The sequence below is a fragment of the Aulostomus chinensis genome, chromosome 10 (genome assembly GCF_037954235.1).
Source record: "Aulostomus chinensis isolate RoL2024-O1b breed Wild chromosome 10, RoL_Achi_v1.0, whole genome shotgun sequence".
Classification (NCBI taxonomy): domain Eukaryota; kingdom Metazoa; phylum Chordata; class Actinopteri; order Syngnathiformes; family Aulostomidae; genus Aulostomus; species Aulostomus chinensis.
Window position 1 is genome coordinate 17,372,081 of NC_141329.1, and position 14,957 is coordinate 17,387,037.

Here is a 14,957-nt window from a genome sequence, read left to right on the forward strand (position 1 = left end):
CACAACTGGTCAGTGATCAGTGTTTCAGTGACTCTCTGTGACTTAGTGAACAGTGTTTTATTTATGATGGCCTGCCACATTAGAACACCAGTACCACGACATGATTTTCTATTTTTGGAGATGCCCCCCTTTCTAGGGGTGGGTCTAGAAGCTAACGCTTTATTCGCACAACTCTCGCGAGACTGATTGTGATCATTGTTTCTGCTTAAATAATGAAACTTACACCATCTTTCGCTGTCTTGGGTTCCCTTCTAGACACGATCCTCTGTCTTTCTGTTACACTAATGACAGCTGACTGTCTGTGGACAGCATGATGTTACACTCTGCAGTGTTTCACACACAGCTTTCATTTGTGCGGACACTCAGGTTTTGGCATTCCTAATCAGTCTGAGGACAACAGGATCCATGGTTGATTAGTAATCAGTCTGGCCTCCTCTCCTACCTCACTTGTTCGCTCTGCTCTGAGAAGGTCAGACAGTTCCTAACAGAGAGAGACAGACTCTCCTGTTTAATTTAAAGGCCTCCGTATATAGTTGTTAATCTTTTAAGTACACCTGCTTGGTGTCCATGTCATTCACCATCACGGTAGTTTTGACTGTTTTAATAAACTCCGCAATTAACAACAAGTCTCCTCCACATGCAGCTTTCTGCTGTAAAAACTGAATCACTGGTGAATTTAAACATGAAAAACAAAAATAAACACGCTGGGTTTTGGGGTGACTTTATAAAACATCCTGCTGATGAAGAAAGTCAACAGATCAGACACAGACGGGGTGAGAGAAACGCACTGACCTCCTCTATGTGTGAGTACTGCATGCACGTTGTTTGTAGGAACTGCATTGACTCAGAGAGGAGAGACGCTGAAGCCGTGTGATAACAAATAATATCAAAACTTAAACTTAAGCTTATCAATACTCTGGTCTTAAATAATGCAGCCGTGTAATACAGAATTTCAGTGCCCACCCCTACGTGCACAGCAAAGTACAGTTCAGATTTAAACGGGGAATTTCAGCAATTGAATTACTCAAGTTACTTGAGGAATCGTGTCAGCCCTATATCAAACCAATTGCAAAATCATTAGTCCCAGCTGATTCGATTTTGGCTACCTCTTTTCCAAATCGCAGTCTCCCAATGTGCCATTAATGAGTTGGTTGGGTGTCCACTTGAGGGTGAGGTTATCCCCAGCCTGGTGGAGTGACAAGTAGCCCCGTAATACCTCCATGTCCTTCTTCTATCATTGAAGTAGAGAAGAGGACAGAATGTCAGACAAAGGTTTGAAAACATCTCAGAAAGAAATGAAACAATTCTGACTCTGAATGTCCAAATAAAAATTCTACACCTAGAGCAAAGAGCGTTGTGAAATTTATCTCCATTGCTTGTATTTGTCATTAGATCTGCAAGTACTGTTAGTTTTTCCAATTTCTTGGCCAGTTCCAGGAAACCACAAATTAAAGTGATACTTCACCCGAAAAGGGTTTGCCTTTGAAGAATTCACTAATAGGTCTCTTGAGCTCACAAAGATTCTTTTTTATCACTTGCCTTACTCTTTGTGATACCAGAATGTAGCTAAGTATAGCGACGACGACTGACAGCTAACAACAAAAACATCTCTTTACAAAGGCATCGTCTGGTATAATCAATGTGTTTTTTATCCTGCTGTATTCTCAGTAATCCCCTTTCTCAGTGATCCACAGAACTCCGGTTCTGCGCTACCACACACTGGGACTAGCAGAAGTTGGTAATTGGATTTGCTGTGTTTTTGTCATTTACGGCATGAAATTGAGAGCCCTCGGGGCCTGGATCTTTAAATGGTTAAAACAAACAATAAATATATGCGTAAATGGTGAAAAGTGAGGTTTGGTGGGCAACCCAGAAACTCAATGGGGGCATTGCTCAACCTAGAGAGCAGTCTCTCTTCTTACCATTACCTAAAGTTAGATTTAGGTTTTGGTTTCTGGATTGAAATTGTGTGATATTCTAGATAATCTACATCTCCTGTCCCTATGTTTAAATGTAAACAAGGTGAAGTACAGTTAGATCAATATCATCAATTTTATTCATTTCCTAACTTTCGTTTTAACTATCAGAACTGAAACACTTGAAGTGTTGCTGCTGAGACTGACACTTTTAAATCTATATTCATTTCTATGTAAACACACCCAGCCTTGATACTGTGTCTGGTTTGTGGAGCCACAGCAAGGAAAACAAAATCAATTGACGAATTTCCTGTCCACAAAAAAAATATTGAACTTTACTTCTTTTTTTTTTCATTTCTGGAATGAGCTCTGGAAGGAACGGAAATGAAATATAACACTAACAGAAACAAATAAAGAGAGAAAGAATAGACAGAAAAAGAATACACAAGGGGGAACAATGATTAAGTTTATGTCTCTGTGTGTTCCTCTCTCTTGTAAAAACAACATCCACAGAAGTTTTATGATCTTTTTGCCTTATGAACTGCTGACTGGAGAAGAACCTAACATATTGTTGTATTCTGGGGTCAACACTGTCAGCAACTTAAGGCCCAAAGCTGTGAAGAGACTATTTTTGAATGCTTATTATACATGTGCAACAAAAGATGCCCTTTGTTATGGGTTGCTCCAGGCATTTGTTAACATGCATCAAAAACCCTCACGCTTTTTATGCACAGAATGAGCATTGCTGCCTGTCTAAATTCTCACATGAAATCCAGCTAAATTTGATTTATAGGTTTGCCAGGAAAAGATGATTGCAGATGGCTGTCCTGTCTGCAGAAAAAAGGGGGCAATACTTTGAATATTATGAGTCATCTTCACTGTTTAAGCAAACCTAAATTTATTGCTGCAATGTTTTATGGGTGGGTTTTCATCATAGAAGCAGGAGATTGCTTTTTTTTCCTAATATGTATGAGTACATTTTTCACACATTTGAACAAATCCGGTTAATTTTGTCATTATAATTGTGATATTAAATTTTGTGTCAGTTTTTGCCATCAATAACAGTTTTTAGATTTGTACAATTTAGAAATAAAGCAGAGATTAAAAACCAAGAGAATATTTTGTTTGTAAACACATAATAAATGATATTCATTGTTTCTCTTATTTTTAATAGTGTATAGTTGTTTTTTGTTTGTGTATGTGTGTTTTGGTTGGGTGACTTCCTGATAGGAACATCAAATGTGTTACAGGTGCATATTGCACCTTTTGTGGTTTTTGGAGGAAATGCAGAAAAGCCAGCATGAAACCCATTACTTTTAGGACAGAACAGAAACAGGATATTTAAAAGCTTGTCTCAAAATTAGAATGTGCACTCCTACCGGTTGTACCAGGACATTGTTTTTGCCGTAGAGAAGGTGTGTTCTTGAATTTTGGTGAAGAGACTCCACATATTCGCGAGCAGATGTGGCAAACCTGTCTTCTAACATGCTGCAGCTGGACTGTCGCTTGCGGATCTAGAAAGGAAGGAATTTTTCACCAGCGTTTACTAAAGCTACTACAACTCACCATCCCAATTCAGCCAGTTGAAGATACCCACCTGGTCCACCTCCAAATTTTCCTCCCATTAAAAAAGGATATTTTAATAGGAGCTAAAGTAGCTCTACTATAAAATAGTCTCGACACTTACCCCCAGAGCAGGCCGACGGCTGGTAGAGGCATCCTGGCTCCGGTGGGCACCGTGGATACGATGACGCTGAACAAGCTCATTGGCTGAGGGGTCCGTCCAGAAATTATCCGATGTCTTTAGCTTGGTATATTCCAGGGCACAGGGTCCCACTATGACAGCACACACAATCAGAGAAAGATCTCTGATGGCTGTTCTCACACCAATTTAACATTAGTCATTTAAAAATGTCAAGATTACATTTGAAAAAGAAGTTCTCAAAGTTTTCAATCACTGAACTTTACTTTCACAAAACAATTTGTGCAAAAACACCAAGTTTCAATTTTGTAACATTCACTAGACTTGCCTGGTCATCTTTTAGGGGCATCTGATCATTTTAAAAATGTTGGCAGTTCAATGACAGTATAATATACTCACCCAGAAGGGCTGCTAAGATGGGCCCGTACACAGAGTCATGCATCAGAGCTTCCCTCTCATAGTACTTACTGCAGGGACAGAAGTAAGAGAATCAAAGGAAAGTGTTATAAAATAACACGTCTTTCTAATGAAGAATCTCACTGGGCTTCAGGTACTGTAATTAAGTGATGAAGCATTTGTTGCTACTTTATTTTCCAGAATCTCTGTTGGATATCTAAGGGAAGGGATAAGAGTATTTATCCTGCTTGAGTGCAACCTTGATGTTGTAAGATTTGATCAAAATGTGTTAACAGGATCTTGACAGGATAAAAGTAATAAAGAAAATAATAGAGAGCAACATTTCATATCTAAGTAATAATTGCACTGGATTTAGTTTACTCCCATTAGAATTTGTGATGAATGCAAATTTTACTCTGTCCTACTGCTATTCTGTCACATTAGCTGTTGTATGATTGCTGTTAGCTGTTTTTGATTGTTAATAATTTGCAATTCATAAACCATTTATACAGTATCAGTTATAAGGAGGAGGTATCAATATTATACTACCGTGGTAGAAAAAAATGTCCAATAAGTGAAGCGGGGATGTGCATCTTTTCACTCTGGACAGCTAGTTGTGTTACTAGCCAAGTCCAATACAACAAGAAAGAAAACATGGCAGAACATGGTGGCTGAAAATTTGTGACATATTCATTACATTTTAAGACCTTTTATATACCTTTTCAAAAAAACGTTTATACTTTCACAGCAGAAAATTAGCACCTTTGCTCGGAAGTGTGGAAGTGCTGAAAATCATTTTTTTCCAGTTTAATTTTCCTTCGTCTAGCAAGCAGAATGGGATGGATTGGTACGTATGCTGTGTGCTGTTTGATTGATGTCATCCAGGGGAACATGAATAAGAACTGCTTCAAGGGAATGCCAGCTGTTTCATATATTAACAAATACTCTCTAACTACAACAAAAGTGAAAATTAAATCACCTGGAATTGTCCACAATGTACTGTAGTATCTTGTCCAGAACTTTCTCAAAGAGCGCTGTTCTGACCCAGATGTGTTTGATGGCCTGAGCAGACAGTGGCTGAGGAGGGCGGCTGGTGGTGGATGAGCCCTGCCTCCTTAAAGGTTCATGTCCGACACTCTGGGTTCTCCTAAGGAGCAGAAATCACAGATGAAAATAATGAACAAGAATTCCAGTAGTATGTACGGCAAACGGTGGGGGACAAAGTATACAAACACTATTCATTATTAATCGAGTCAAAGTATAGATATTTATAATTGTATGTTACTCCAATTAACCCTTATCACCCCTGTCTTAGGGGTCTATTAGGCACAAGCTCAAAAGAGAATGATAGCAGCTCTCCATGAAACAGTGGAACAGGTAGCAAATAAACTGCTACTCTCTTTCAGACGGTAAAATGCCAAGATGGATGGATGCAAAATTTACTCCTGGAAAATACGAATAATAATAATGGCGGAAAAAAAACCAAGAAAACAGACATATACACAAATTAAAACATATACATAAAAAAATTCTTTCTATCTATCTGTATAGATAGATATACATGAATAAAACATAATAAGACATATAAAGAAATGTTCTCTATCATTAATCTTACAGTGAAGTCTCTCAATGTGGAACACACTCCCAAGATCAGTACTCCACAGCTAAAATAAAGGAATAGCCTCAACTTCCAGTGTTGTAAGATCTGTGGTTTGGTCATCAGTGTACAGCCCCTCAAATGGGTGAGTGTTTGGTTACCTTAGGTGCCATTTACTTTAGACCTGTTTTTTGTGCAGCATCAAGATATCTTTGAAGATCATCAAACCCATGAGATCACAGATGGGTGCAATTATATTTGCTTGAGGGTGCTGGGTAAGAAAATGCCTTTGTTAGAAACTATCCAGGGCTCAAAACTTCATGGTTTCTGCTGTTGGAGAGAAGGCAGAATGACTGGTTGATGGGAGTTGATTCCAAAGTGATTGCAAATTGAGGAGCCACAGGTTGGTGTTACTCGTGTCTCCAAGTTCTCACTTGGATGTGACTTCAGTCTCTGTTTGCTCTCCCACATCATGTCATAGCACATCAAAGCTATCCAGACACTATCCTGCCTGGTTTCTCAGTCGTTCTTATTTAGACATCATCTGAGTGTCCGTAATCAGTGACATCAGAAATCTGACTTTGTTCTCAGATTGGATCTGAACCAATAACACTGCAGCCTTAGTGTGACTCTACATGTTCATTAGTGTCTCCCCACTGACTCACTGAAAGAGTTGGTGGCCTGCAGTCATGGCCTTCTGGCCACAGTCTGAAACCACAGTTCCAGACCACTCAGTCCTGTTGTGCTGTAACTACTATTCATTGCTGCATCTCTTATTGCACTTACAGTATTTTCTCTGTCTCGTGTTTCACATCATGTGCAGCCTCTTTTAAACCACGCGCAAACACCATTGCCATGACAACCAAGATAATTAAGCTATGTAGACCAGAGGTGGGATGAGAGGCAAGGGGGAGGATGGGAACATGCCTTCATCTCTGTTGCAAGCGTGCATGTACGCACTGTTGCAGGAGCTTGTGATTTAGATAACAGCAGTATGCTTTAATGCTGTGTACACTTTGTCATGGGAATTGAAGGCCAATGAAATGTGAAACAGAAACTGATCAAAGCTGTACGAACAATATTCCCAAATGCACTCAAACCAGGTTGGACTGATGTTTCAATCAGTGTTGAAAACTGACACTTTCTGCTACTAGATTCTAAATTCTACCACTCACTCATATTTCTCACCAGCTACCATCTTATAATAAAACCTTTTGTGTGTAATTAACTTCTGTGTCATGTTGGCCTTCCTTGAGGAGGGAAAAATAAAGGCAGATTTCTTTCCCTCACAAGATATAAATTTCCTATTTGTTACTTGCTGGTTATCCATTTTGAATTGCCTTTCCTATACAACAAAGACTGACACAGAGATTATTAAAAATGCCGTAAAACAACATGATAAATCATCATGGAGGTACCTAGAAAATGTCTTGGACCGAGTTTGTGGATACAACACTTCAATTGGAATAACTAAACACATTTTGATGATCGGAATGGATAACTTGACTTTGTTCTGTGATTATTAAAAATGTATTTGAAGGAATGAGGAGGAAGTAACAGATTTCAACAAATAAAAAAAACATTTAAACAGCCTTCATGACCATTTCAATACAGATTTCTGAGTGGTGAGGTGAACCTGAATACACGTAAGTACATACGTTATCTATTTGGCTTATTTTGGTAATATTGTTGCCATTTGCACAAAGCACCTTTGTTGATGCTAATATGACTGAAGACAAATGTGCCAAACGAGAGCTGAGATGTGAAGCAATACGTTGTTGACATGCAGCTGAGCCAGATAAAGCATGGGCAGGGAACCAACTGAAATGGATGGTACAGTTCCAGAGACAAATTCCACAGAGATCCATCTGATGCTGCCCTCTGCATAGTTTTTGGGATGAAAGAATTAAAGACATTGACAATATTGATGAGAAACTGGGAGTACATCTACTTGGCTTATATAGATATGCAGGCTGGAGTTGTGCTATAGCGAGGCACTGAGAAGAAAGAGACTCCTGTATTTGCCCACAAGACTCAGATTTTTCAACATCAGCAGAACCAGGCTGCAGATGTTGTATCACTTGGTGGCACACTATAGCGTAGTGCGCTGGAGTAGCAGGCTGAAGCAGCTGACGCTAACATATTCAATTAGCTCATCAGAGAGGCTGGTTCTGGCCTGTGGATATGGAGTCTTTAGTGGAGGCGTTAGACACAACGATTCTGAGGAAATTGCTCAGTGTCATGGAGAAAGCCACTCAACTCCTGAATATCTTATCAGAGCACCTTGAGTAGTAGACTGGGACCATAGTGGAGCACCACAGACAAACAGGGGATGACTTTCTAATTCATATTTCATGATTCCTCCCTATTGTACGGGAAGGAAGCATGTGATGTTCACTATCTTTTGCAAAATGATTTTGCTGTTATGTTTCATGTCCAGCTTTTTAATATACACAATATTCTGGATTAATGAAGTTTTATCTTGTCTTTATAGATATCAAAGGATCTCAGTCATTTCAGTCACAATCATTTTCAAAACAAGAATAACAACAAATTTACAATACAAAGATTTTGGGTCATTTCATACAAAATGATCTTATATTTAACTACAAATACTAGAAGGGGCGGCATGGCTTACAGGTAGAGTGGCTGTCTAGCAGTCAAAGGGTTGCTGGTTCGATTCTCACTTCCCTGGTGACCATGTAAACACGGTCAGATAAGACTAGAGCACAGTTGACGTGTGTGTTTTGCACAGGTTAGTACTTTTACTTATGACAGTTTTAGCACTTTATTAATATTGTTATCCATTCATTTTTTAATTCTGAGGTGACTGCATTGGGTATGCTCTGAGCTTTGGGGGGACGTACCTATGTATGTGCGCACTGTATGTATGTTCTGAGCTTCATGTGCGCACAGATCATGCATGTAATTTATGCTCTGAGATGTGTGCATATATTTACACATGCACTTGTGTATTTACACACATATTCATGACTGAACTTGAGAGACATATGCTGTACCACATGTCGTAGCACCATGTTTTTTCAGCACCTTGTATGATATGAATGTGAATATCAACTGTATGCTTGTTTTTGTGTTGTATTTTATGTTCTGTGTTGTGGCTACAGCATGGGCATATGGCCCAGAACAACTTTTTCACTTCATGAGACAATTACGTCTATCTTGAATCTTGAATGTCAAAGTATCCTTGACATTCAAGATTCTTTAAAAATTGTTCTCAAGGCAATGTAGAGAAATTGTGTCAACAATAATTTGACAGATAGTGTACATATTAAACCTGGCAAGGGGATGTATGTTGGACATGGACACTCACCTTACAGGGATCTAAGAGTTAATCTGCTTGCTCCGCACAATGGAGAATTTACTCAGCTGAGCGAGATAGCCAGAGGTCGCTGTCAGAACACATGGGAAGCAGCAACAAGTACAGTCCTGGGCTGCTGGCCAAGTCGTCTTTAGTGAAATCAATGATGTTAATATTAGCGCCTATCAGCAAAGTTTCACTATGGACAGCATCATATGCAAATTTGGTAACCATTGGCCAGACTTAGCTCTACTTCCAGCTGCTTCCAGCTGCTCTAGCTCCTATCCTGCCATTGAGGAGAAATTACATGTCCTCCAAAGCTGTTTGCCAAACCAGGTTTCAATACCCACTTTTGCCTTCTGCATGTTTGGCATGCAGCCTCACTTTCTTCTGTTGCCAGCCATCTTGCAACTGATCTCCACCCCAACTCCTCCTTTTCATACTGTATCTTACTTAATCAGTGTCATTTCTGTTGTTATGGTTGCAAACTCTGTTCTGTACCCTGTAGTCCTTTAGTCACTGCTGCTCTCCCAGTTACAGCAGAGCCTTACAGCCAAATGCAACATACTGCAATGGCAATGAAGTTTTGTTTTTCATTTAAATTGTCCTGAATACATAAAAACTGTAGGGCCACTCAATTTGCAAATATTAGACTCTGATCTTGTCAGTGGTAGGAAATCAGCTCAGGATATAAAAAGCCATAATGCAACAAGAGGGGGATGGTTTTATCACCAACCTGGTAAGATCAGCCTGCAGCTGGAGATGCTCTTGCACTTTTTGGCAAACCATTCCAGCGGTGTCATAAACTTTGCCAACCTTAGTGAAAAGGGCTGCAATCTTGTCACTGCGCAGGAAACCAGCTGCTCGTCTCTTCAGTAGGTGACCCAGGCAGGCCTCGATGGCAGCTAAAGGGGAAGAGGGTATATTCAGAATGAATGACATGTAAAAAAAGAAAAACATGTTACCACATGCGGCATGTAGGGTGGGTTGCGTGTCAGTGTGCTTTTTTTTGTATTTTGTAAAAATCATCAATTATTGGCCTTTATGAACCATGTATGTCAATGCAATCTCCAATAGTGTACCTGAGGGGTCACGTTGACACGTGTGCTATGGAGACATCTGCACACTCATATAGCCAAGAGACCTTGTTTTATTCAAGGGAGGGTAGTTCTAATGTTTGGTGTTAGATAGATAGATTAGTTAGATAACAACCCTCAGAAGCTAGTCGGAAGTAAAGAAAAACAAGGATAGAGAGACAGCATATGGAACCCGCTACATCAGAGATTCAACGGACGAACCCTACCATCTATGGTTATTACAAACCTGTGTTTCTCCTTGAGCAACAAAGTGGAAATTACACAGACATACAAAACTTTAACAAATTCCATGAGGCATCTTTGTTATGCTTCACAGAATGCGCAATGTACAATCCACAATGACAGACCTTCTTGCTGAAGTCCCCGGGTTCAACATCATGCAGAATGCAGATTATGGGATAACAAAGTGAGTCATAAAAGATCTATGGTGCAGAATAAAAGGCAGTAATCTGAATGAGCAAGTTCTCTGTCTGTTAAGACCTTTTTATTTACCAAGTGAATCATAACACAGGTCAGACGTTACAATGTCCTAACCTTTGCTGGAGGAAATGCTCTCTAAGTTGGCAGTTAAACTTATGATGATATCTGGGATCACAGCTACAACATGTTCTCTTGGATGATGCTGCAATGTAATTATGACTTTTTTATATCAAGATATTTTTAATGCATGACTTAGCAGTGTACATTAATAAATAAGTGTAACAATTTTCACAAACTTAAAATTAGACTAAATGACTGGAGGGTGACTGTAACTGATAATAAAGATGGAAAGTCTGAAGATTTTGATACACAATCAACATGCAATGACTTTAGTTAGAAGTATGTAGAGAGAAATGATAACTGAAGCCAGGGGAGGTAGAAACTTTAGGTGGGAAAGGAGATTGCCCTGCAAGACTAATTTGAAAAAAAACCCTGTCATACAACCCTCGTGTACTTCATCACCACAGTACCCTGACACATCATCTGGGCATTTGAAACAAATAGGTTAAGTTTTGGAGAGTGCGTAAGTGCATTGTTTCAGCTTTTCAATTGCTGGTTTTTAGTTAGCCTTCTGAAATGGCACAATGTTATTATAAATAGGAGGAAGATGCTGGCACGGTCCCACCTCTGCCACCATGTAAAAATGAAAGTCTTTGAAAGATGATCTCAACGTATCTATTTATCTAAGTGAAACAGACAAGAAGGTTTTATAATATCATCTATCAGGTGGCTACAAGCACAGTCATGATTTCTGACCAGCACTAACACACCCTTGCAAACCCAACCATCCTGGCTAGAGGTGGCACATACGAGTCTAGGGCTTGGAAAGATCTGATTTTGTACAGCCTGTCCCTGACATTGCTTTCCATTAGGTTCACAGTGATTGTTAACTTTCCACTGATGCAACAGCACAGAGACACTTTGACGTCAAGCAGTGACCTTGACAGAAAAGCAGCAGCAAGTCACCAGCTGCAGAGTTCAACAAGTGTGACGTGTGTGTGTGAGTGTGTGTGTGTGTGTGTGTGTGTGAGTGTGTGTCTCCAGAGTGTACTTACTGCACAAAGCAATGATGTGGCTGCTGTCTTCGTGGACAAACTTCTTAGTCACCGCTTCTTCCATAATCTGCTTCACCTACAAGCAAGACAGCAAGAGTTTGCTGCTGTGCCCAGAATCACTAGGGATTATCCAGACCGTCATTTCAGTCATTCTGCATTTTATCTGTCAATCTGAGAAGGGATGGGCATTTTCAGGAAATGTGCTTCATTGATCATCAGGGGAAAAAAAACTATCAATCATAGATTTGGCCTTTGCTTTTTTTAATCTTTCTTGTATTAAAAATGAAAATGCCTTTGGCAGAAATTTGTTTGTTGTCAATTTACTCTTTAATTCAAGACGAAATTATAATCCAATAACAATCCTTGAACGAGGACAAAAATCTGTATTAGTTGTTTTTGGGGGGGAGCACAGAAAACAAACCAAGATATGCAATGCCAGTAAATGTAGCTGAGTCTCAAGCACAGAAATCTTCATGAATTATTGAGCCAATGCTACCAAAAGAACATAACTATCAAAACTTACAGGTATTGACATATTGTGATCAGTGCTTAAAGACTGGTTTAAAAAATTAATTTGAACCTTGTCATATGACGATTTCTCAGATCAGCAGTTTCTTTGCTCCATTGATAAATCATGTTGAAGAGATGTTATGACAACCAAATGCCTCATCCCTTTATCTTTTATGGTACTTGTTGTTTGAGGGCAGGGGCCATTGGTTATGCAATGTTACAAAACTTCCCACTCAATCTTTGACTTTGATCTCTGACTTTGATCTCAGTCATTCTGAGTCTCTGTCAGCATTGTTTAAAATGCCTATGTTTCATGACAACTACTGACTATTTTGTTGTCGCTCACTAACTTGTTACTGATGTAAGTTACCATATGCTATCCAAATATTCCATGTTTTTTGTCAAAAAGGGAAATCATATTTCTGCAGCTAGGTTCTTCTGAAATGATGGTGGGAACTTCTAAAACAAAATGGCAGACAGTGACTGGTTCAGACTGCATTTCCATGGTAGTACTGCACTCCACCAATCAGAGACTTTACTGATACACTTTAGAACTATGGATAGTGTAGTATTTCTCTGTGAGATGACAAATAAAACCTGTTTTTCTTAAAACAGGGTTAATTTCCCGCAAACTTGAGGCTTCCACAGGAGCAGATACCATCATTATACAACCTATGAAGTGAGCAGCATTTGTGGTGAGTGGACCTCAGATGGTTAAGACATTTTGGCTAATTAATCAACTCTCCTTTGGAGAATATGAATGGGATTTTCAATTTCAGAAGTCAAGGTGGGCAGTCACTGTTGGGCTCTGATCAGGGACCATGGACTATGTGATAACACTAGGGCTGCAATCAACCAATGAAATTCTTGGTCGACTGAAGCCCTCAAATTTCAACTAAAAATCGACTTATTTTATATATGAAAAATATACTGTGTCAACTGTCAGCACAAAACCTGTTGAGGAATATTTAGACAATTGTTTATGTCATGTTATAATAATTGACCGACACTATCATTTGTCCTGCGCACAGACAGAGACTGAACACAGGAGCTCAGCATCGTGGCTGAGACACAAATAGACTTTTAAATTAAAACTTTACTCTTAAACACAAAAGGCAAGTCCACTGTAAGAATGTTTACAATTAAAACAAAACAATTATTAGACTAAAACATTGAAATGTCAATTCTGATATGTTCATGTACTCAAAACTGACGGGGCAACCTAAGGTGGACAAGTTAGCTTACCGTTTCTAGGTGATACACCATGTTTGTAGTGGAGCTGTGATATGCTAACTGTTGTTTGCAAACTTTGCATTCGACTTTTTTTCCATTATCTATTTTCATGAAATGCTGCCACACTGCAGATGTCTTTGACATGGTGGACGAGGACTGACTTTAAACGAAACCGTCAAAATTAAATATACATTCATCAAACCACTAGACGTGGGCCTTCTGGTACTCTTGAGTCTGTCAGTCTCTAGTGGGTCGGGCTAGTCCAAAATAGCAAAAACAAGGGGGTGTTCAACGATAGATTGTTATCTGTGAAACAAGGGTGCTTTCGGTACTTTCCTCCTGATGAAATTAACGTGGCAAAAAAATCAACCAATCAGAGTTTTGGTCGAGCCAGAACGTATTGACTAATAAATCAACCAGTCGACTGGGAGATTACAGCCCTAGATAACACAAAACATCCCTGATGGATTTCAGAGTTCTTGTGTTGATCTCTAGGTTTTCATTTAATCTCCTGTCTGACAATGATCTCAAAGTTTTGTCTTTGAATTTGAAGTTTCTTACTTTGATCTTTAACTTTGGTCTCAGAGTTCTCAGTTCGATCTTACATCAGTCTTGGTTTGATCAGAAAACCTATTCATCTTTTGGGTTAGTGGCAGATTGCAGCTATGACAGGGTCAGGCACATACTGCCAGACACCCAAATGATGTCAAAGCATCAAAACTATCCAGGTCATTTCACTTATCTGGGTGGCTCTAATCATCAGTGACATCAGAAATTTGACTGTTTTCAGGCAGACTCTTGAGTCATCTCGGGATGCCAACCAATCACAATGTGACCTACAGACAGTAGGCGCTCAGCTGGTGCTCTGCTCATGATTCATCTATCTCAGCTGTATGTGGATGGAGCATTGCCTCCGGTCTCAGCTTCCCTTTTGACTGCTTCAAAACTATCCCCAGTTAGAATTTGCCCCCTATCAAAGAGCAATGCAATGCCGTGCTGTAATTTCAGTCGTTCTGCTCAGTGTCATCTCAGTCACTGCTGTGTGTGATGTACGAGCCAAGTATGCAGAGAAGAAAAAATCTTTAAAAAAAGTATAGTTGTGATCCAAATATAGCCACAAGCAGGCCTCAACTTTCTTCTCACTTTCAACCTGTCAGCTTCCACTTCAGCTCTGTCTCGTCTAACATTGACACCTGGTGGTAAGGAGCTATTGAAACCCTACCTAACATTAAACAGTATCAGATATCAGATCAACATTGCTTGCGAGGGACCTCCAAACACAAAATAGTTTGAAATTTAGTTTGGAGCCATGTAGGGCGTGGGACAGCAGGATGTCTGAATGCAAAGTCAGGATGACAGGAGGGTTTTTTTTTTCAGTTTGGAGCAGGTCTCTATTCTGATACTTTGGTCTGAGTTGATATATGAGTTACTGAGTAATTTAACATTTGTGTTGAAAATATTCCTAAAGTCTATACTATTGCAAAGACAGCTGCACATACCAACCTCAGTAATTTCAGATCTTTACAATTTTTACACACACACACACACACACACACACACACACACACACACACACACAAATATCCTTGTACTTATATGTAGACTGTCATTCATGTAATGTATTCCCTAGCCCCTCACCCTAAACTTAA

At 39.4% G+C, this 14,957-nt stretch overlaps 1 protein-coding gene across 4 annotated transcripts in view; it reads right to left on the bottom strand.

Annotated features, from left to right (window-relative positions):
- sgsm2 (small G protein signaling modulator 2) overlaps nucleotides 1-14,957 on the bottom strand; it is a 42,782-nt gene that overhangs the window by 23,214 nt on the left and 4,611 nt on the right. For 2 of the 4 annotated variants that reach the window (XM_086216192.1, XM_086216190.1), the window contains exons 2-8: nucleotides 11,566-11,641; nucleotides 9,670-9,838; nucleotides 4,994-5,161; nucleotides 4,018-4,085; nucleotides 3,604-3,752; nucleotides 3,296-3,430; nucleotides 1,107-1,231 (exon numbers count right to left, since the gene is read on the bottom strand). In XM_086216192.1, coding sequence (XP_086072318.1) covers nucleotides 1,107-1,231; nucleotides 3,296-3,430; nucleotides 3,604-3,752; nucleotides 4,018-4,085; nucleotides 4,994-5,161; nucleotides 9,670-9,838; nucleotides 11,566-11,641 — 890 coding nt within the window. Of the gene's footprint in view, nucleotides 1-1,106; nucleotides 1,232-3,295; nucleotides 3,431-3,603; nucleotides 3,753-4,017; nucleotides 4,086-4,993; nucleotides 5,162-5,772; nucleotides 5,961-9,669; nucleotides 9,839-11,565; nucleotides 11,642-14,957 lie in introns of those variants that run through there. The other 2 variants (XM_086216191.1, XM_086216193.1) reach the window with 2 other exon arrangements.